The sequence below is a fragment of the Panthera onca genome, chromosome A3, assembly GCF_046562875.1.
Source record: "Panthera onca isolate mPanOnc1 chromosome A3, mPanOnc1 haplotype 2, whole genome shotgun sequence".
Lineage (NCBI taxonomy): Eukaryota > Metazoa > Chordata > Mammalia > Carnivora > Felidae > Panthera > Panthera onca.
Genome location: NC_138341.1, coordinates 23,309,567 through 23,332,591, shown reverse-complemented (window position 1 = coordinate 23,332,591; position 23,025 = coordinate 23,309,567). Strand labels below are relative to the sequence as shown.

The following is a 23,025-nucleotide window of genomic DNA, read 5'->3' as shown; positions in this document are numbered from 1 at the left end:
GTTCTAACCTCATCCCCACCCAGGAACCTGTGTTATCAGTCTGTCCTCCTCCCCCCCACTCTCCATCCTCTGTGAACTTGCCCACAGGCAGGGAAGTGGTCCAAAGGAGGAAGCAGGGAGACGAGACAACGCAGCTAACTGGGGCCCGCGTGGTCAAGATGTGGCCACACTGGCAGGGACTGCCGAAAAGCAGGGATGTTGTTTAAAAATCGGGTCATGTTTTCTAGGCTCTCCTTCCTTGGGGACGGGACCAGAATCACACAATCCTAGTGGAACAGGAAGGCAGTTTAGTCATCTATCTGGTCCAATGCCTGAATCACAGCACTGAGGCCTCAGAGGTTGGGCCCCTTCCCCCACAGTCCCTCCACGGAGCCATGACAAGAGGGTCTGCTCTGAACCCAGAGCTGTCACTGCCACACCTCACTTCCTTGCTACTTCTTTTCAGAGACTTTTCAGAGACTGGATTCTCCTCTCAGCTTTGGTGTTGGATAAGAGTCATTAGCCAAAATCTTAGTCCCTATGGGCCACCATCACCTAAAGTCAACTTAGGGGACTTTGGGTCTCTGGGTCTCAGTCCTGTTGTCTGTAAAATGAATGGAGTGGATTATCTAGATCAATATCTCCTGAGTGTCAACCATTCAATTACCACTTTCACGATTATTTGTCATATCTCTTAATTACCTATAATTTTATTCATATGGCATGTTTCTTCAAGCTGACCCACTTTTTGAATCTTAAATAAGTTTATTCTAAAGGGAGATTTATGTCACTGCTGTAATTGGTAAACAAATATTATTTTGTCATAGAATAGGGTATTTGCAAGAAAAGTAAAAGGATGATATAAACTCCAGCTATCAAATTATAGCCAGTTTCTGATGCCTCCAGCTGGAAGGAAGATCTCTTTGTTTAAAAAGGAGATTCCAAGTCTGCGAGGCATGCTAAAGACCAGCACCGAATTTAGACTTTCTGCTTGACAGAATCAGAGGGATAGAAAGAGAATGGAAAAGAAGGGTGAGTCAATATTATTTCTGGCACCAAAAAGGTGTTCTATTCTACCACCATGGTCCCACCACACCCCCCACTTAAAGAAACTGTGAACCAGGCTGGTTGTTTTCCAATGTTCTTTAGTAGAAAATCTTTCAAACTTGAACTCTCAAGTGGTTATGCAATAAACAAAAAAGTGAGGCAAAATAGGTATTGCTCGGGTAGAATGGGGTCAGAGCCTCCTTTGTCCCTTGGCACCTTCCTGAGCATCCCACAGAACCTTTGGATCCTGAGATCGCAGGCTGTAACCAGCCCTATCCAACACTGACACTTTATGAGGCAAAGTGTAGGAATCCAAGGTCTTTACAGACCGCTCTCTTCCTCTTCCTGATGTTTCCAGCTACTCTCGTGGGTGTTTTCCACAGGATCTGTGGTCCTGGTGCACTGGTGAGCCCTCCAGGACAAGTCATGTGGGCTGGACACACCTGCCCTTCTCCCAGTAATTCAGCTGCAATTCCCTGGGTCTCCAGGCTGGCTCCCACACTATTCCTCTCTCTCTGGCAAGGTGATTGCACCTCAGGCCACCCTCTACTCTAACATGGGTAATGAGGAGAAGCAGAGCAGTCCCGGTCACCTTTGTCGTGCCCCCAGAGCATCCCGAGGCAGCACAGTGAGCGGGACGTGTGCCCCCCAGCCAGTCGGTCTGGCCCCTACCTGAAGCATGGCGGGCAAAGCTGGGCTCCTGCTTGCTGACAGGGATGCTGGGTAATGAGGGCCGGTTGGCCCGCTTCCTGAGGGTGACACCCATGTTTCTGCGTGGGATGCTCAGCCCAGTGGGCACAGACAAGGTTCCACTGCCCCGGAGGGGAAGGAGGCCTGTGGAGGCAAAGAAAGCCCTAGGATGGAGCTGGTCCCGCCTGTCCTCGGCCCCAGTGTCCTCCTCTGGACATGGGCCCATCGGTGGCCCCCTGTCTGGTGTGAGGTTGGGGGACATGGGGAGCTGTGGGTAGTCCCTCTCTTGCCCAGGGGTTGGCCAAGAGGTCTCTCCAGCTTGAGGGAATCTTGCCCTAGGCACCCAGTACCTTCCTTCATCAGGGATCTCCGGGAGCCCAGGCTCTGGGAAGCAAGCTCCCTCTCCCTCTCCGGCTCCTGTGCCCTCTGGAACTCCAACTCCTTCATCTGCCTCAGCCGCATCTTCTCCTGGGCAGACTTGGAGATGGTGACCTGGATCTGGCACAAGGTCAAGGCAAACTCCATTACCCTGAGGACCCAATTGTGTTTTCTGTACCTTCATTTATTCAATCATTGGGAATGTGAGTGGCTTCTGTGTGCCATCACTGTACCGGAAATAAACACAACCACCAAGACCTTGCTCCCTAAAGGCTGCCATGGAGTGGGGAGACAGCAAACAGACCAATCTCGAACATCAGGTGATATGTACTGGAAGGAGAATAAGGGACAGAGGGTGATAGGGCTTCCATTTTAAGTAGGAAGATCCAGAGGGACTCCCTGAGGAGGTGAAATTTAAGCAGAGACAGGAATGAGATAAGGGAACAGGGGCCATGCAGACTTCTAGGGGAGAAGTGTGCTAAGTAGAGGGAATAGAGTGCAAAGGCCCCGGGGCTTGAGTGTGCTGGGTGTGGTTGGGGTGAGGGTACTGGCTGGACCACACCAATCAAAGGATGGTAGGACACAGGGTGGAAGGTGGCAGGCATGTACCAGTCGCCGTGGTCCTTGGTGGGGAGTTGAACTTGTCCTCTGAAGGACACAGCAAACCGCTGAGGTTCTGAGCACAAAAAGTGACATGATCTGACTTCCACTGGGGGGTGAGGGGGCTCCCCTAAGTGTTACTGATTTTTTTTTAACTTTGTATTTAGGAACAACTTAAGACTCACAAGAAGTTGCAAAATAGAACCAAGAGTTTACATGTGGTGGGGTTTGCACTACCACAGCAAGAATGAAGATGACAAAGTGGCCTGATTCTGGACATGTCCCAAAAGTAGGGCCCACCACTTTGGCTGATATATGAGGTGTGGGGTGACAGAGAAAGAGCAGAGGCAAGGATGGGCCCAAGATTTTCAGCCAGTGTAGCTGGAAGGCTGCCATTCACTGAGAGGGGACCCTGGGAGAAGAGGAGATTTGGGGAGGGGGGTAAAGATTCAACAGTTGAGTTTTGGATAAGGTACGTTTGAAATATAATTAGATATCTAAATGGAAATGCAGAGTATCAGTGAATACACACTTAGTAATATAATTTAACTGCTACTGGAGGTCAGGTGAAAGTCTGGGCCAGACAGAGAAATTTGGGAGTCCTCAGCATATAGATGCCACTTAATGCTTGGCCTAGATCAGGTCACAGGGGGTCAATATAAATAGACCAGATGCCAGAGGTCAGGGCTCTAGGGCCTCCAGTGTATAGAGGGCAGGAGGATGAGAAGGAGCCAGCCAAGAAGAACCAGGAAGGAATGAAATCTGATGGAGGCAGAGAATCAAGAAGGAAACCACCCCCTTGCTTCCCCTCCAAGGTGAAGACTTCAAGAAGGACAAGCCATTAAAGCCACTGGTGGGTCAGGTTAGAGGAGGACTGGACTGTGCTGCATGTGGGAGGTGGAGGTCAATGGTGGCCTGGGCATGAGCAGTGTCAGTGGGGCCCAAACCCAACTGCAGTGGACTCAGGAAAGAATGGGTGCAGGCAAGGGAGTAGTCTGGTTTTCCGAAGAATACAGAAATAACAGAGAACTAAGATGCTGATGGGAGTGGTCCCATTTCAAGGAGGATGTTGTTGACGCAAGAGCAGGGAGCAATGCTGGGGCTGGGTTGTGGATGGACGAAGCCAGAACAACAGGAGATGGGGACACTGGAAAGCGAGGTGTCCATGGGGATGAAGTTATCATGAGACCCAAGGTCTGACCATGGGTGTGAGTGGCCAAGGGTGGGTCGGTGGTGAGGTCATCTCATGGCCCTGAATCATTTTGCCTTCATTTCATTCCTGGCGCCCTGGCTGGTGTGGGAGAGCTGTGGCACCTGGGCCTTATCATCATCATCATCACGGGATCCTAACATAGCTCATGCACACAGCAGTCCTTTTGTATTTTATATCTCTGTTTCAAAGACTGAGAACGGATCTCCCATAACAGTGACTCTTCAAGTTTTAGTAAATTCATCCAGACCAGGGAAGAGAATCATCTGGACCAAGGTCACCTTAGAAGTGCAAGGTATTTGTCAGCCTGTCAAGCACAGCCTTTGGCTGATCTGCCTCTGAGTCAGCGGCCTCTCAGTTGCTATATTGGGTGTTGGTTCAAATTACTCAACTTGGTTCACCTAAGCCCCTCTGTACTCTCCACATCCTGCTTCCTTCCGAACCATGTATGACCTCCTTCTGCCCTCCCTTCCTCCCCCATCTCACCCCTCAGATCCCCACTGTACTCTGCCTTTCACTTAGCCACTCCCCCCACCCTTCTCTTCCTCTCTCCTGTTTCTCTCCCTTTCTTCGGTCCTGATCCCCAAACCATCTATATGTTCCAGCCTTAAGTACCAGGGTAACTGCCTCAGGGCTCTTCCTTGCCCTCCTCAAGCTGGCCCCACTTTTATGTACTTCAGAAACATGCTTGTGTTCATCCAGTGGTCCACTCTGACCCCAACTTTCTCCTCCCCTCACTTTCCAGATACCTTGGTACTGCTCTCCCTCTGGTCCTCTTCTTTGAGCAAGAGGCGGGCTTCTTTGGCATGGCCGAAGGAGAAGGTTGTCAGCGTAGGAGCAGACTGAGATGAAGGCAGGGCAGCCTTCTCAGGGGCAGCAGACCTGTCTCTGGCAGGTGGAGCCGAAGGTTTTGGCTCTGAGGAGTCGAGAACAAGAGTGCAGCTGAGGACACCCAGCACCTTAAGGCAGTATTCATCCCTTTGGGCTGTCCTGGGGCCCTATGACACTGTGGTTGGTGCAACATTTTACTGCCTAAGACTGCCTCTCTCCATTGTTTTGCCCAGTACTTCCTTGTGGCGAAAGACCCAAGTTAAATTTACTCTACAGAACAGCACTGGCAGGCATAGAATGTTCTCCTCCTTTCATTCATCCATCCACCCATCCATCCACCCATCCATCCATCCATCCATCCACCCATCCATCCATCCAATAGTTACTGTATACCTTATTATAAGACAGGGAAGGGAGGGAGGAAGTGTGGGCAGGAAACAGGGGGCAGGTCTGTTGTCTAAGAAGTTTAAGATATTTCCTGAGAATGCACATCTGTCTTACCTGGGAGGTGTGCACCTCAGGAAGAGAGAAAATAAAATGAGCGCCCTCATCACAAAACATGAAGAGACCAGAGAACCAACAATACTAGTCCAGTCCTCTCATTTTACAGACAGAAAAGCTGAGACCCAGCAACCTTCAGATGCTCTTGTGATTGATACAATACAAACTGATTTCCAAATGACATCAAATCACTAGTATCTCTTTGTTAATCTAGATTTTCCTAATCAATGAATTTCAAAAGTATGTTGTCTTGTGATGGAGGCAAGACAGGGGTGGATTAGTTTTCTTTTAATGAAAGAAATGTTAACTGGGTTCTCCTATTCACAAAGGTTGGAGCTCACTGTCCTTGGGTGAACCTGCAAATAAGGGGACCACTATCTGGGGCCACCTGAGGCTGGAAGGGGTGTCTTGAATCTGGGACCTCCAGGAGGGCTCCCAGGTTACCCTGGACCTCTGCCCAGCCCATGCCTTCTACAAAGGATCCCTCTGCTTGCGTCCCAGGAGAAGGATCAAGGGCCAAGATGGAGGAGGGATGAAGCCTCCATTTGCCCAAAAGTAAAGGGCAGGGCAGAGGACACAGATGTCCAGGTACCAGCTAACCAGGGCAAGGACTGCAGGAATGCCACAAGATTTGGGAAGCCCTCAGCTTCAGACAATACCATGTGAGCTCCTTCTACATGGTAGACGTGTTACACATATTGGGCAATGTTATCCCCAGCTGACAACTGGAGGGCCAGAGGGCCCTTTAAGGACTTTACTACTTGGCATCCCCTCTCCTCACCTCCACCTCCAAGAGAGGCCCTAAAAAGCCTTGTCTGAGCAGCCTGGACCCTGCCGCCAAGCCCCCGGGGACCTAGTTCTCAAGCAGCAAGCTTGTGATGCAGACAAAGGAGTGGTTACAAACTGGGGTCTCCTGGCCCAACCCCCTGACAGCACCCTCAGGGGTAGCTGTTGAGGGACACTGTGGGTGCCAGTGGCTGTCACACCAGACTGCCCAAGGTCACCCCACTGCAGCCCAGCCAGAGAACAGCAGGGGAAAGAGCCACCACAGAAGTTTCTATGCCAGGACCGCCTCTTGGGCTCAGCTCGAGTCCTGACCCTGGGGTTTCTTGGGCAACAGCCTCCCCCTTGCCAGCGGACCCATCTGCTAAGCTATACAGAGTGGCTTGCCAGAAAGCTGGACCAGGAGTCTGCCCCCTCCTGCCGGTCAGCACAGCAGTGGCCTCCAGCCCTCATCCCTGGGCTTGGGGATCCCCACCCCCAACCTGCCCAGGGCTCATCCTCCCTCCTCTCCACAGAGTGAGGTCACCAGGCTGGAGAGCTTCCTGCTCCCTCTTCTGAAGCCTCTCTGCGCCTTGGCCTCTCACTGGCCACCCAGTTGGCCGTATTCCCCTGATGCTGAAACCTTCTGGGGCCAGCTGACTAAGGGGTTCACGGGATGTGGTTTAATTTCTCACTCGGTCTGGTGAGGAGTATTCTCCTCCACTTGCTCAAAACCATGCAGAGGCAGCCCCTCGTGTCAGAAGCTCCGTCTTTGGAGCCATGTGGACCCACTTGCAGATATGCCGGGACTGAGACCTCTGTGCCGAGACTGAGTACAAAACCCAGCTTGCAGAGTCTCAGAGCATGCACTCCTCTGTCACACAGGGTCTACACCTTCCCTCTCAGCTGGCTCACGAGCTGGTGTGGGTCCACATGCCGGGCATAGCACAGGGCCACTGGTCCCCAAAGCGGCACCGCTGGTGACTTCAGCTTCTCCATCCGTGAAATGAGGGGTTCGGGTCCGAGCATGCTCAGGCCTACTCAAACCCCAGTTCTGCCCCACACCCAGTCCAGGAGGCAGGGAGTTGAATAGATAGCAAGTGGGAGTGCGCAGGGGGGTACATACCCAGAGATTTAGGGGTCTTCTCCCGAGGCCCACTCTCCCGAACCAATCTTAAAAGAACGGGGAAGAAAAAACACTATGAGAGATGGCAAGAAGGAGCCCCTGCTGTGAGGGGTCCGGTAGCCCCAGGATGGGGCAGTGGGCGGGACGGGGCACACAGTGGAGGGGCTGTGGGCGGCTCTGTAAAGAGGCTCTTGGCTAGGAGTTCAAAGCTGCAGGAGACGTAACTCCATCTGCAAAGTCAAGGGCAGGCTGACCGGGAGACCACATCAGGCCAGGCTGGGTCCAGACACCTCAGACCACTGCCTCTGCCCTGCCAGGCACCCACGGCTTCTCCCTGCACTGCCCGTAGCAGCCTCTGCCTCAGTGTGCACTGCCCTCTGTGGTCGTCAAAGTGGCCTTTCTAACTCAGATCTCATGGCACTTCCACACCGAAAGGCCTTCAGCAGCACCTCATTCTCCAGGCTAAAGCTCACCGTCCTCACTTGCGCACACGGGGCCCTGCCACCCTGCTAACCTCACCCGCCCGTGTCATACAAACACCGGTGCTGCCGTGCAAACCCCTGACAGTTCCGTGAACATCTCCATCTCTCCCTCTTCATCTCCCAAACTCTCCTTCAGCCCTCAAAGCTCAGCTCAGGCCTCACCTCCTCCAAGAAGGCTTCCTAGCCTAATCGAGATCAATTTCCACTGGGCTCCCCAGAACCAAGGGCAGCCTTCTACCTTAGTTCTTACCTCACTAGACCTCGATTCAGTAGGTTACTAGTAAATCTCTCTCGTGAGCTCCTAGAGCACAGAGACTGTCTTGTTTGGCTTTGTTTCCACAGCACATGGCACATAGTAGGTGTTTACTAGCTCTTAGCTAAGTAAACAAATGCATGGATGGATGGATGGATGGATGGATGGATGGATGAAAAAGCAAATGAATGAAAGAAATGGTAATGGAAGCTCCTTCCCACCTATTTGCTAGCCTCACAGGGTTAATGGAGAAAAATCCATGCCATAACTGGACAGCAAATGAGCAGATATTTATCGTGTGTGTGTATAATCCATGCCAGGGACCAAGCTTGGCACCATGGAAGCTGCAGAGGTTTCTGGATATGGCCTCTGCCCTGTAGTGCTCCAAGTTAAAGAATAGGTATGAGGTTTAAATAAGGGTTGAACAAATCAGTGGAGGGGATGTGGTCAGGCAGTCCGTGGGCTGGTTGCTGTGTGGACAGCGCAGAGGACGCCCTTCCCCCATCGCCTCCTGGAGGAGGGCAGGGAAGACTAGCACAAGGAGAGGCATGGAACCGGGGATTAAAGGACAGCAGGCTCTGAAAGCAGAGTGAAAGGCTGGTGTTAGGGTTGGGGAGGCGCCGCCAGGGGCTCTGGAGGGTCTGGGGGTGGGAAGGTTCCTGCAGAGCAGCACAGGGGGCCTGCTTGAATGTCAGACCAAGGAGAGTCGACTTTAGGCTGCTGGCACAGGAAGTCAAAAAATGTGGATCATGTGGAAGAAAGGTACAGAGGGCGGTGGATGAGAATCGATTAGGATGCAGAGCCCAGGGGGGCCAGGAGCCAGGCTAAGAGCTGTCAGGGAGCTCAAGAGGGAGCCAGTGAGTGAAAACTGAGAAGAAAGGCAGAAGCAAGAGAAGGCCTGCACCTCAGTGGACATCAGGAGGTCATGGGAGGGAGGCAGTTTGGGGAAACATGAGGTGCCCCATCCGTGTGGTCGGAACGGGGGCACAGCCTCCCTCTCTCTGACATGACAAAATTGGAGTTGCCCAACAGGAGGATGGAAATCCAGAGCTCGACTCGAGGGAGACCTCAAGGCCGAGCAGGGCATGAGGAAGACACCCATCCCTGGAAGCTGCCGGCACAGACAGGACTCCTCCAGGGGAGAACGAGGAGATGGGTACAAAGGGCTGGGAACAAGCTTCAGGAATGGCCATGTTTAAGAGACAGACAAAGGAGAGCACAGGGGAGACTGCCTGGAAGGTCTTGTCACAGAAGGTCAAGAAGCGGGTTTCAAAGTCAGGAAGGCAAGGAAGGAGAAAACTCCAAGGACATCAACGCCCCACATGATGTGAAGTCAAGAGCAATGAGATGGGAGTAAAGGTCACTGGTCTGGGGCTAGAAAGTCCTTCCAGCCACCAGGAATGGCTTTGAGGGAGGGAAGGAGTAGATGTTTGAGCAGAAAGGAGGAGGGGCCTAATGTGAGGAAGTAGAGGTTGATGGAGCTCCAATCCAGGAGCAGGCCCACACTCCTCCAGGGTTGAGAAGGAGGCAGACATGTATACAGACAGAAGGGAAGGCAGCATGAGAGAAATGGGAAAATTCAGTACAGCATGCCCCAAAGCTATGCAGGAAATGAGGCCTTTCTCCCTCTCACTCTTGTCTCTCTGTCTCTGCCACTGTCTCTGTCTCTCTCACGCGTGTGCACATGCGCACGCGCATGCACACACACACACACACACACACACACACTTGCTCTGACATTAGTCTGACCTGCCCATGGAGATGTTCTAGGCCATCTGAAGAGATCCGTCTGTCCCACTTATGAGCCATAAATGTGGACTCATTAACAACACAGCAACCCTCTACCCCATCAGTTCCCAAACATTTTCGAGTCTGAAAACTCCTTGTAAAATCTAAAATTTTGTGGACCTCTCCCTCCTGCTTCCATACACACACACATGATAAAGCTTGTAATTTTAGCATCCGTTAATGAAGAAAATATATGCTACCATGAATACAGATTGTATTTTCTTCATCACCACAGCAGCCACAGATAAGAAACTGGTGGAAGACGGAGGCTGAGACATTGTCTCCTAAGCCCAGACCACCCAGCTCGCCTTGGCCTCCTCAGGTCTGTGGCTCATGGGAGAGCCAGGCCCTTCACACCCCAGGTGCCCCAGACCTATGCTGGCGTGGAGGTTCAGCGGATCTTGGAGGGATCGGAGAGAGGACTACAAGGCAGTTGTGACTTAGGGCAGCTTACCGTGTGCGGGGGACCCTCGGGCCCGTGAGGACATCCTGGCCTGGAGGCAGGAGGTGGGGAAGGGAGCCAGGTGCACCGGAGGGGGTCCCAGCGGGCACCCCGGCCTTTGGGATGGGCGGGATCACAAGACCCCCTAGTGACTTGTGCATCTTCTCATCCTTGCAGTGCAGGTAGTGCCTGGAGATCTGCACCTGAGAATGGAGGTTGGGGGAAGGGTCTGGATGCTCACATCCCAGGCCCCTCATACAGGGCGGTCCCTTTTGTCAGGAGCCACGTGGGGTGGCAGGCAGTGCTGGGAAGTGTCCTCTGGTTTCTCTCTGCAGCCACACACCCCTAGAACTCCCCAGAAAGCTCAGCGCTTCCTTACCACTCCAAGACAGGAGACTGGCCAGGGGTCCCCCTCATCCCTACTTCCTTTTTGTTATTTATTTTTCTCTTCTTGTCATTTGAGGAAATCCTAGAACATCAATGCTGAAAGCAGTCTTCAAGAACATCTGGTCCAGCACCTCCTTTTTATAGATATGCAAAACAGACCCAGAGAGAAGGGTGACTGGCCCAAGGTCACACAGCCCATGAGGGGCAGAGTGGAAACCAGAGCCCAAGTCTCCTGAATTTTAGCCCAGCCTTCTTGCCCCTCAGCCTATAATGGGGAGGGTCAGAAGCATGAGGAATTCTGGAACATATAGACCAAGTCTCCTGAGTTTTAGCCCAGCCTTCTTGCCCCTCAGCCTATAACAGGGAGGGTTAGAAGCATGAGGAATTCTGGAACATATAGACCAGAGAAGGCCTAGGGGACCACCAACCATAGGACTGGTGGTCACACAGCTCTGGGGCAGCCAGCCAAAGCTCACAGGCCGGCCATGAAGGTTTGGGATGCTGCCAGAAAGATGAAATGAGGACCCAGAGCCCCATCCTTGAGGGCGGCCCCTCAGACACTGTCTGAGAAGCTAGAGGCTCAGGAACCAGGGGTAGTAAAGAATGGAAAGAAAGGCAGAAGGACCAAGAGGTAAAACTCAGAGCAGTTGGATCACCTTACCTCCTGGGCTCCGGGTCTCAGCTCCTGGGGACCCTGGCTGCTCCCAGGCAGATCCAGGCCATTCTCCTTGGCTCCGCCAGCCTCAGGGGTGGTGGGGATGCTCTGGATGGGGGGCATCGGCTTGGGCACCCTCAGCAGCCTCTGAGAGGTGGCCTGGGGGATGAAGCTCCTCAGAGGAACTCCTCTGGGGCCTCCCACAGGATCCAGAGAGACTGCGGGATAAGGATGAGGAATAAGTTAGTCCCGGGAGCATGGGCTGGGGGGCAGTTCAGATACTGGCAACAGGGATGGAAGGCCAGGCCGGGGACAGAAGGAGATCCACCCCGGCCTGCCCTGCCACCAGGCCGAGCAAGCCGACGGTGCGGAGGGCCTGCTCCCCCTCCTATGAAATTTGGTAGAAAGGGCCCAAGTCACCTATTTAAAATTCAGAGGCAGGGGTGCCTGGGTGGCTCAGTCAGTTAAGTGTCCCACTCTTGATTTCAGCTCAGGTCATGATCTCACGGTTTGTGAGTTCAAGCCCAACTTTGGGCTCTGTGCTGACAGTGAGGAGCCTGCTTGGGATTCTCTCTCTCTCCTCTCTCTCTCTCTCTCTCTCTGCCCCTCCCCAGCTTGCATGTGTTCTCCCTCCCTCTCTCTCTCTCCCTCTCTCTCTCAAAATACATAAATAAACATTTTTTTTTTAATAAAACAAAATTCAGAGGCAGGCTAGGCAAGAAGGGAAATCTACCAGTACTAGACTAGGGGTGAGGAGAGTGGGGTCCCATCCTGGCTAGAAGCTGTGTGACCTTGGGTACATCTTTGACTCCCCATTTGCTCTTCTGTAAGATGAAAGTAGTCACATCACGGGGTTGTCCAAACATTCAGTGACATAACTTACATAAAATGCCAAGAAAGTACCTGGCCCATAACTTACTTCTGTTTCTGCTTCCTTTTCAGCTAATGATGTGGAAGCGTAGCTGTTCTGACACAGGGGGCACCCTGACCTAGTCTAAAAGCAGACCACCACACTTGCAGCTCTGTTATTAGTACCTCATGCGTCCAGCAGACATCTTCACTGCGCTTTGCCCCACCCCCTGCCATCCCTACAGTAAGGAGCTCAGGATGGTCTTTGCAAATTTTTTGGCAATGGTGAAAATACTTAGCACTGAACTTTCGAGGGCCATCTTGTTCCAGTTCCTTGTTCCAAAGTGGTTGCATCAAAACAACCAAGTCAAAATATCTTCTCCGCAACCCTGCCCAGCCCAGCTCCGCCCTGCCCTATCATCAGTTTGGTGCGGCGAGGGAGGTGAGGAGGGGTCACAACCCAGGTGGGGACGTCACCACCAGCATGCCCACCTTGGGCCCCACCTGGGCAGTGGTGCAGAGAGGCCAATGCAGCCCCAACTCAGAGTGGTGAGGGTAGCCCTAGCCCCACTCGGGGTACCAGAGATCCCTGTCCCGCCACACTTGCCGAGGGACCTGATCAATCAAGATCACTTCCTATCTGCACATTGCACAGCTCCTGTTCTTTTTCTCCTCCACTAGACCTTTGTGAAAAGACATGACACGTCTAGAAAAAAGACTTCAGACCTCTCAGGGAGAGAGTCAATGGTCTGGCAATTCCAGAAGCTGTATGACTTGGAAATTAGTTAATTAATTAATTAAAAGGATGCCTCTGGAGAGAAGACTAGAAGGAGGCAAGGGAGAGAATGGGGAAGTTAGTTGGGAGACCACTGCAGGGCCCAGGCATTCCCCGGTAGATGGCTGACAGGACTCTTGGTGGGTTCACCCTGAGCAGCTTGGAGAGAACCCGGCTGCCAGCTAGATACCTACTGATCCTCACGGCCAGGTAGCCTGGTGTCCCTGGCCTCAGGGTGGGTGGGTGGCAGGTGGGCAGAGCCCGGGGCTCACCTTGGGAAGATGATGCCAAGCCCTCTGAGAGCCTCCTTTTCTTGAGCTTGTCCTTGATCTGGATGGTGTCCCGGGCCACACTGTTGGCCTCAGACTCCAAAAAGGGTGCCGGGTGGTTGGGCCCCAGAGATAAGGCACCAATGTTCCTGGGGTGGCCATTCCTGGCCTGCCATCCCTTTGGAGGGGCATCCAGCTTGAGGTTGCCGGGGTCCACTTGTCCACTCAAAGGCTGCAATGGCTCCTCTTGCAGGACCCTCGGAGCTGGCTGGAGGGAGGCTGGGGGAGATAGAAGCAGGAGAGGCTTGGCACACAGAGCCCAAGGTGACACCAGGCACCGGCAAAACCTTTGGTGCTGCTTCCTTGGAACAGTCAGGACTTGCCCCGTGCTCCCGATCATTCAATGTTACTGTCACTCCTTGGGTCAGTTCATTCATCCAACAGTACCTGTGAAGACCTGGGTCATGAGCTACTCGAGAGAAGAAAAGGGGACTTGCTACGCAGCCCTTTCACAGCACAGATGTGAGGCCACAAATACTTAGGGTTGGCCTTCTGCCCAGGGACCACCATCCGGCAATCTCCAGGATCCCAACCAATGCACTCGATATACCTGACGATACCAAATGCAGATTGAAAAGAGAAGTTGAGGTGACTCAGGACAGATCGTGCTTCTGTGCAGACTCCAGGTTATCCAACGACTCACCCAACAAACATTCAGCGAGCGTCTAGTATTTGCCAAGCACTGTCCAGGCAGTGGAGGCACAGAGATGTGTGAGGCACAGCTTTATCACTGAAAGACTTGCAATCTATTACAGAAATAAGATTTGTCCCTAAATGGGTTCATTACAAGGTAAAATGTGGTATGAGCCATAAGGGTGGTATCAATAAAATGCTTTGTGCATGTAGAGGAGGAGGAGAGGGATCTGGAAAACCTTCACGAAGTGGTGATGTCTGAACTGGGCCCTGAAGGAGCCTAGACCGTGGAAGGGACAGGAAGAACAAACAGAGACCAGCTTTTGGAATCTCTGCCCCACACAGAACAATTTTTTGGAGTGCCTTGACATAAGCCACGAGACCCACAGAAGAAGCCACAGATACTGGACAGCACCAGACCCAGCAAAAGCTGAAGTCGGTGCCAGCCACAGGCGTGTGAGGGGACTAGCCTGAAAGAGGGCAGGTAACCGGAACAAGCTAGCTTTCCACCTAGAACCCTGGGACTGGAGCTCTGCAGAGAAGGGGGGTCTGCAGCTGGAAGTTAGAGCAGAAGGTGGCCAGGAATCTGAATGAGTGGTCTGAAAATCACTGCTCCAGCTTCTGTCCCTCTAGAGGTGCCCACCTCCCCACCACCGCCCTGCATGCCGAATGCCCATCCAGGGGACAGTGGACCTGGTCTTTCCGGGGCTCATGGGTTCTCCTTGGGTCCTGAGGAGAGTGAGGGACATGCTGAGATCCCCACTTCCTTGTTCCTGTGGACCCCCCTCTGTGCACCTCATCCTCGGAAGCACAGAATTAAAGGATCCACCTAAAGCCAAGGGGCATCTGCAGCAAGGACCACAGTAAAGACAGCCTCTGCCAATAGGTGGAGGACACAGCCAGACATCCAAATAAACTCATGTCCTCTCTCCAGGATGAGGCCCATGCCCTGCTCTCTGGTCACTGGTCCTCATCAGGCAGCTGCTGGTGGAACTCCAGTTCTCTGCCCCAAGTCCCCAGAGAGGCCACTCAGGGCACTGGAAGGCCATCTGGTGTGACCGAGTCAGCAGGCCAAGTCCCCCAACCTCACCTTCTCCGTAAGTCCGAAGCCTGGAGTCACTGCTTCCGCCCGGGAGTGCGCGGGGCCCAGCACTGGTCCGAGGGACACTCCCACGGTACACGGCCACCGGGGCCAGAACCTTGGCTGGGGACAGAAGCATGGGAAGAGCGTCACCTTAGCGTGCACCAAGTGCAGGACTGGGGAACAGACTGTCGGAGCACTCAGCCCCTGGGGGTCTCTGTGGCCCTTCCCCCAAACCAGAGCCTGGTCCACAAAGGGGGGCCCGCCACCCCACCCCCAGCCGGCCGCGGTACCACGATCCCCACCAAAGCCCACCACCCCACTCTTCCCAGCCCCGGATCCCCACTTCTCACACTCACCTGTCTTCTCCATCCAGCTTTGCTCCAGCTCCCCAGCCCCACCCAACCACTCCATACCTTCTTAGCCTCCTTCAGGGCTCCCCTCCTCCACACCCCTGCCCTGCCTCTGTCCACTGCACTTCTCACACTAGCTGCTTTCATGAGCCGCTCCTCACCGCCACGCCTTTAATTGTCACCCTCATGTGGTAACCCCCTGACCTGTGGCTTTGGCCCTGACCTCTCCCCACAGTGGCAGGGCAGAGCATCCAATTACCTCCCCTGGGAGTCCTCCAGCACCTCATCCTGCACTGACCCTGGATCTTCTCCTAAACCTCCCCAACTCAGCAAATTGATTTGATTGATCCCTACTGCGGATATTCATCAAACGCTGTCTGTCAGGGACTCTGTCCCCCAGTCCCTGGTGACACAGTCCTGGGCAAGGCCCGAAGGCAGGTGGGGGAGACAATGAGTAACAAGCAGTGACAGTGTGGGATTGGGAACCCAAGGAGAGGGGCCCTGAGCAGAGACGCAGGAAGCGAGGAGGGGGAGCCTCAACTGAGCACCCAGTACTTTGAGAAGCCTTGGCTCCCCTCTGTGCCCCCACAGTAGCCCAGGCATGCCCCATCTTACCTTCCCCCCTCTTTGCCTCTCCCCTCCCAGCCCTGCCGCACTCAGGCACAGGGATCATGTCCTATTCATCTTTCGAGGACCTGCACTCAGGAGGAGCTTAAATGTCTGCAAGCTGAATCATTAGTCCTATGCCTCCATGACTCCTCCTAGGCACATCTCAGGACCATCCAGGGGGCCCTAACCCACCACAACCCAGCATACCCACCCCCAGGGTGGAAGGTCACAGGACCGGGAGTCGGGAGTCTGTTCCCTTCCTGTTTCTGTCTGCTGTGTGACCTTGAGGAAATAAGTTAGCCTGAGTCTCAGTCCCCAGGTCGGTAAAACAAAGGAGTTAGAAAGGACTATGGGTTCACATAGTCACATCTTAATTCTATTTCTAGATTTCTAGGTTTTTCTTAAGTTTTCAGTACTTTCCACTTCCCCACAAGAATCTAATGTCCGACAGGATCTGAAGGTGGCACTAAATTACGCGTTTGTTTTCTCATTAATATAGCAAAGTCCCAGGGTGCTCTGCCCCTAGGTCATGACCTATTTCCTGAACTACTCTGACATTCTGGGGCCCTCTACACTCCTCTCAAGTCATCACAGGGCCCCTGCTCCAACCCCCCCTCCCGAGGGAAAAGCAGCTCTCCACCTCACCAGCACCCCTTCCACCCATGGCAGGACCTATAGATCCCTTCACCCTCCAAAGGAAACTGAGGCTCATTCAGTAGGTCTGGAACCCCATCTCTTGACGCTGAGCTGGGCACATTGTTCCCATTATCCTGCCTTGTCAGCTGAGGAGACAGAGACACCCTGAGGCCCAGCCACATGTCCTCTGGCCATCCATGTGCTCCCTCCACAAAACAGGTCAGCTCCTGGGGCACCTGGGTGGCGCAGTCGGTTAAGCGTCCGACTTCAGCCAGGTCACGATCTCGCGGTCCGTGAGTTCGAGCCCCGCGTCAGGCTCTGGGCTGATGGCTCAGAGCCTGGAGCCTGTTTCCGAGTCTGTGTCTCCCTCTCTCTCTGCCCCTCCCCTGTTCATGCTCTGTCTCTCTCTGTCCCAAAAATAAATTAAAAACGTTGAAAAAAAAAAAACAAAAAAAAAACAGGTCAGCTCCTCAGCCAGCTCACCAGCACAGAGTGGAGGCAAAGCCCAGACAAGTTTCTAGAATACTCCGAGCCTTTCCCCAGGCTAGGGAGGCCCCAGACAAGAAGCTGAGTATGGAGAGCCAGCACAGCCAGCAGAGAGCCTCGGGCAAGGGCAGGAAGGCATGGCCACCTGCCTGGCTACATCTCCCAGGCAGAGTGCAGCCCCGTACCTGGGGGGACAGCATCACGGGTGCCCATGCCCCTATCAGTGAAGGTGCCTGGGAGGTTGTCCAGAGGCAGCGGCTACTTCCTGGGCCGTGAACGCAGTCCTTGGGGATCCAGAGGTCCACAGCTTGTAACATCCAGAGACCTATGGTAGGGAGCGGCTGAGTGAAGTGAGAACAAATAACAAACATTTTTACAAGCATTTTTTTAAATGGTTATTTATTTATTTTGAGAGAGAGAGAGAATTCCAAGTAGGCTCCATGGTGTCAGTGCAGAGCCTGATCTGGGGCTCGATCTCACAACCTGTGAGATCATGACCTGAGCCGAAGTCAAGAATCAGACACGTAACCGACTGAGCCACCCAGGTACCCCCAAATAGCACACTTTTTAAACCACTTTGCAGGAAGCCCATCAGGAATTGAAATATTCTTATACTGAAGAAATCTGCTGCTGAGCAAAAGGACACCTCTTTTCTTACATTCTGACTCTCTTAGACGCTTGCAACATTCCAACTGCCAAGGCCACGAGACTGTGACCAAAGTTGGCTATGAAGAGTGTCACCAAAACCCACTAACCTGGATTCACTTGTGGCTTTGACAGGGACACCTTAGGGTCTCTGGGGAAGGTAGAATTTATCAAGGCAGAGTCTGATGCTCTCTTTCTCCATTAGTTTCTATTTTCTTCAAAAATTCATTTTCTCCACCAGCTGCCCTCACGACAAGTGTCGGGATTTATGACTCTGCCCGTCCCTCAGACGTCTGGTGGGGTCTCCCGGAACCAGCTCTCTAGTTTTCTCTCAGGATATGCCAATCTCCATCTGCATGAAGTTCTTGGCCCTCAATCTCACCTCACTGACCAAGCCAAACTTCTGTCAGAGAGTCATTTCATTGTTCTGTGGCCAACAGCTTGACTACTTCAGGCCTCTTCCTGGTCTCCCTCAAACTCTGGGGTGTTGTCAGCTCTTGCTCTTGACCTAACTTCATTCTCTTTCCATGGGACAAGGGTCTCACCAGAGACTCTGCCACTTTACACAAGTTTATAGTCTTTGCTGAGTGAAAGGTGACCGACCCATTTCTACCCTGACAGGCAGTGAGGTGGATGGCCAGGGCTGATCAGTGATAAAATCTGGGGTAAAGGCCACATGTCCCAATCTGCACTCTGGAGTAATTCCCTCGAGATATCATCTGGGGACAGGGCAAGATGCAGGGCCAGCTTCCTTTTGCTGAGCAGCAAATCCCAACTCAGGAAGTGAGAAAACCAGCCTTCTGTCTGGAAGCCAGCCTGCCACCATCCCCACTCAGGCCCCAGAGGGCACGGCAGCTCCCAGCAACGCTTCTGGCCCAAACAGAGGTTCCAGCCCAGCCTCTGCCTGGTCTCATTGCTTACGTCCTCAAACTCTGAGGAGCATTTTCCTCGCAACTCCCTGACCTACCTCTGCTGACTACTAAGATAAATATCTGGCCACAAGGTAGTGACACATAGCTGAGAATGTACGTGAGGTGCAGCATTTCTCCCAAGCAATGTGGTGGACATTGGTCTCAACACCCTGCCCCTTGCCCCAGTCAGCTGGCAAAGAGGCACACTCAAGAGATTGGCAAGGCGGCTGCTTCCAGCAAAGCCCGGCAGGAATGTTCCCTACGGGAACAGACCATCCACAACTGAATTAAAGCAAATAAGCTAGAGCCCAGGCTTTGGGGACAGTGAGAGCCGCAGGCCCCACAGACTCCTGCTGCCATATCTAACCAGAGCAGAGGCTTTCTTCATGAATTATAAGCAGAAAAGTGGTATTTAGCTGCAGCCCTTGTTCTCGACCTTGGCTGCAAATCAGAATCGCCTGGGAACTGATAAAATGACAGATTCCAAGGCCCCACCTCCGGCTCCTGCTGAATTAGTCTTCTAGGGAGCAGCCCACAGGGATCTGTTTGGTTTCTTTTTCTTAACTCCTGAGTGATTTTGATGTTCAAACAGGATTGAGAACTATTGGGCTATAGTTCAGATTCACTTTCTTTTTTTTTTTTTTTTTAAGTTTATTGATTTTGAGAGAGGGAGAGGAGAGCACATGCGAACAGGTGAAGGGCAGAGAGAGAGAGAGAGAGAGAGAGAGAGAGAGAGGGAAAATCCCAAGCAGGTTCCTCACTGTCAGTGCAGAGCCCAATGCAGGGCTTGAACTCACAAACCATGAGATCATGGCCTGAGCCGAAATCAAGAGTCAGAAGCTCAACCTACTGAGCCACCCTGGTGCCCCCAGATTCACTGTCTAAGGGGATCTCAGCCCTGTTTCTCACCTTATGCTGTCAAAGTGGTTATTGCTGCTTCAGTTTCCCCAAAGGGATCACTCACTAAGAAGCTAAAGAAAAGATTTGGAGCTGCCTGAGACTACAGATGAGAAAAGCTTCAGTGGCCAGCTCTACTGCAAAGGGCCTTCTGAACCAGACAGTCCCCTCCCCACTCGCCACAAGCTCCTCAGCGGGCAGAATGGCCATTGGCCAAGACAGCCGACATTACTCTGTGCCCAGAGGGACACCCGCAGTACAGAAAGGAAACCTGCATCCACGTCATAGCTTGCCAGGGCACCCCAGCAGGCAGACCCCCTCGTAGACCTGCCCCTGACTGTATCTACACATATGACCCCTTAGGCTCTCAGGGTCTACATGCAGGATCTCCTGCTCAAGGGGAGGTGGCCACAGCTGCATATGGACAAACAACCATGTCTTATGTCTTATGTGAGAACAATGGGTGGCCCCTCTCTGGGAAAATCATGTAGACCCATGACATGGTGGGAACTTAAAAATCCATTTGCAAACTGTAAAAACCAAGATCCAAAACTCCAGCTCAAATGTAGACAAAGCTTTGGGGTTTAGCCTGGACCGTACTTAGCCCCTGACCAAGATACAATTTACTGAGCCCACATTTGCGCCTTGCACTGTTCTGTTCTGGGCACCAAGGAGTGACTATTCCTTATTGGAACAGCCAACCCCTGACCTAAAGGGCTAATAGCCAATGGGTTCTGGGGACCAGGATTCTGTCCTCACTCCCTGAGGCTCTGGATTGCCCAACATGGCTGACTCCTCCACCCTCAATCTCAGTTTTCCACCTCAGGGAATGGAGTGGCCCAAGGTAACTGACCGTTGTCTGCTCTTTCCACTAAAGCTATGGCTACAGAGGTTCCATGGTGACTGGCACCACAGGAATGAAGAAAGGTGGCAGGAGGGACTCAGGTTTCAAGTGGAAAGGAAACAAAGCAAAGACTGGCCCAGTAAAGAATGTCAGCCCCAGGGACAAAATCCCAATCACCCCTGTGCTTTGCACAGCCTGCAGGGAGCCCGTGCCCCATTCCATGTCCACTTTGCTCCCAAGGGAGCCGGGCAGAGCCCAGCTAAGTAAGAGCACTTACTTAGACAGGAGGGCAAGGCAGAGGCTCTGAGGAGGGGTAAGAGCAGAGAGGCCCGGGAGGGGATGGGCCCCTGATCCTGAGATGCAGCCCCTCCTGCCCCCTCTTCCAGGGGCTACTGCACGTGCAGCTTCCTTCGTGTGGCCGTGACACTACCCACTCCTCCTTTTAGAGACCTCTGAGAGACACGGGTTCTGATAAGTCAGAGTTCTTACCTCCTCAGACATGCTGGGTGGGAACAGTGGTGTCAAATGTCACGGTGGGTAGAGAAAGGGAGTAAGGGAAAGACGGCAGAGCGAACAAACCTAGGTTTGGAACCCCAAAATGTCCCCCACCGAAACATTCTCTCTCTGCAGAGAGGCCTCAGACAGGCACCCCTCCCAGCCCACACCCCTACCCCAGTATGCTCCTGAAAGCCCACGTTGGGACACCTAGATCTTTGGCCTTGAGGCAAGACACAGCTGGGTTAACTTGGTAACTGACCCTTGCCCCTCTCATATTAACTTGGGAAAGTTCCTTAACTCCTCTGAGCTCTGGTTTCTTCATCTGAAAAACCGTCCTACCAAAAGGTTCTGTCAGGATTAAGGGAAGTCATGTGCAAAAGTAATTCAGCACCATTGCTGGTAGGTGGTCAGTAGCATCAGGTGTGACTTCTTCCTTTCCCTTCCCCTTCCCATAAGCTCTCTTTAAAGTTATGACGGGGGTGCCTGGGTGGCTCAGTAGGTTAAGCATCCAACTTCAGCTCAGGTCATGATCTCACCGTTCGTAAGTTCGAGCCCCGCGTCGCACTCTGTGCTGACAGCTCAGAGCCTGAAGTGTGCTTCAGATTCTGTCTCCCTCTCTCTCTCTACCCACCCCCCCCAACTCACATTCTGTCTCTCTCAAAAAAAGAAATAAACATTTTAAAAAATGTTTTAATATATTTATGATGGGCCAGCCCTCTGTCCTTACAAGACAGACCCAGGTGACCCATGTGCCCCTCAGGTGGAGGAGACACATGTGTCCGTAGAGGCAGTGGTTCCAACTAGCCCGGCCAGGCCCTCCCACCGTTCTCACCTGGGATGCTGTGCTGTGAATTCACACCCGCCACGACGCCAGGGGTGGGTCCCGGGCAGAGATGGGCACATGGGAGACCAGCAGTGCTGTCTGACTAGGCGCCTGGACACCCTCCACAGGAAAGCAGCATCCTTGTCGGGCCTGGAAGGAGGCAGGGTTCAGACGCGGAGGGAAAAGGTCTCCAAGGCCGAGAAGACAGTCTGAGCCGAAACATGGAGGAACGGACTGTGAGTGTGGGATTTGGCAGGAGGGCCCGGGGCTGGGAAGGCAGATGAGGGCCGATATGTGGGGACCTGCAGCATTCTGTCAGAGTCGGGGCTTGCTCTGCCGGTAAAGGGAACTCTAAAGACTTTTTGAGGAGAGGGGCGCCTGGGTGGCTCAGTCGGTTAAGCTTCTGACTTCGGCTCAGGTCACGATCCCATAGTTCGTGAGTTCGAGCCCCACGTCGGGCTCTGTGCTGACTGCTCAGAGCCTGGAGCCTGCTTCACATTCTGTGTCTCCCTCTCTCTCTGCCCCTTCCCTGCTCATGCTGTGTCTCTCTCTGTCTCAAAAAATAAAATAAACTTTTTTTTTAAAAAAAGACTTTTTGAGGAGAGAAATGACAATATCTGACTCCTGAGGTTCATAGCCCCAGGAGCCACCTCCACCAAAACCAGGAGACTGATCCTTGCACCCACCAGACACACCAGGAGTGCCCAAGTGCTCCCACTCAGGCTCCTGCCTCCAGACATGACTGGCACGTGGGCCAGCAGGAAGGCAGCTCACAGATGGCGTGCCCCACCCCCCCAGTCCGCCATAAGTGCCCCCTTCCCCGGGCCCCTTCCCCAGCTTTGAAGCTAAACCCACTGATTACAGATGCCACCTCCCTGCCGTAATGGGATCAGGGGGGTCAGTACTCCTGTAACCCTCTGTCTCGAGACAGTGGCAGGTGCATCAGCTAGCAGGCCCGCAGGAATGTAAAGAAATGCAGACAAAGTGCCAAACACAGCGCCTGGCACATAATAAGAGCTCCATAGCCGTTTGCAGCATGCAAGAATGGAGAAATCAACATGAAAGCACATCTTCACAGACAGTCTCATTGAGAAGAAACAAGGGAAGGAGACTAACATTTCTCAGTTCCATGTTATGCACCAGGTGCTGAGCTAGGTGCTGGCAAATATCACGCCATTTAACTTTTGAAACAGAGCAACAAGGCAGATATTATTGTCCTCGTTTTGTACATAAGAAGACGGAGGCTCAGAAAGGTTAAGTAGTTGCATCGAGGTAAGTGAAGGCCTCAGGGCTGACAATCTCTGCTCCTGGAGACAGAAGAACATGGTATTTCACAGCGCGCACTCAGGAGTCAACAGCCCTGTGTTAGATTCCTTCCCCTGCTAGTTACAAGACTTCACATACAACACATTACTAACCCCTCTGAGCTTCCGTTTCACTGCAAAAGGAAAAGAGTAACACCTGTCTCACAAGGTTACTGAGAGTATTCAATAAAATATGAAAAGCATTTCATACTGTCCGGCCC

General features: G+C 52.9%; 1 protein-coding gene across 3 annotated transcripts in view; it reads right to left on the bottom strand.

The window, feature by feature from the left end:
- TOGARAM2 (TOG array regulator of axonemal microtubules 2) overlaps positions 1-22,023 on the bottom strand; it is a 48,863-nt gene extending 26,840 nt beyond the window's left edge. For 2 of the 3 annotated variants that reach the window (XM_078444830.2, XM_078444832.2), the window contains exons 1-10: positions 21,510-22,023; positions 17,068-17,207; positions 14,808-14,921; positions 13,028-13,303; positions 11,138-11,349; positions 10,102-10,292; positions 7,125-7,171; positions 4,654-4,820; positions 2,067-2,214; positions 1,699-1,860 (exon numbers count right to left, since the gene is read on the bottom strand). In XM_078444830.2, coding sequence (XP_078300956.2) covers positions 1,699-1,860; positions 2,067-2,214; positions 4,654-4,820; positions 7,125-7,171; positions 10,102-10,292; positions 11,138-11,349; positions 13,028-13,303; positions 14,808-14,921; positions 17,068-17,095 — 1,345 coding nt within the window. In that variant the 5' untranslated portion in view covers positions 17,096-17,207; positions 21,510-22,023. Of the gene's footprint in view, positions 1-1,698; positions 1,861-2,066; positions 2,215-4,653; positions 4,821-7,124; positions 7,172-10,101; positions 10,293-11,137; positions 11,350-13,027; positions 13,304-14,807; positions 14,922-17,067; positions 17,219-21,509 lie in introns of those variants that run through there. The other variant, XM_078444831.2, reaches the window with a different exon arrangement.
- Positions 22,024-23,025: the final 1,002 nt, after the last annotated feature.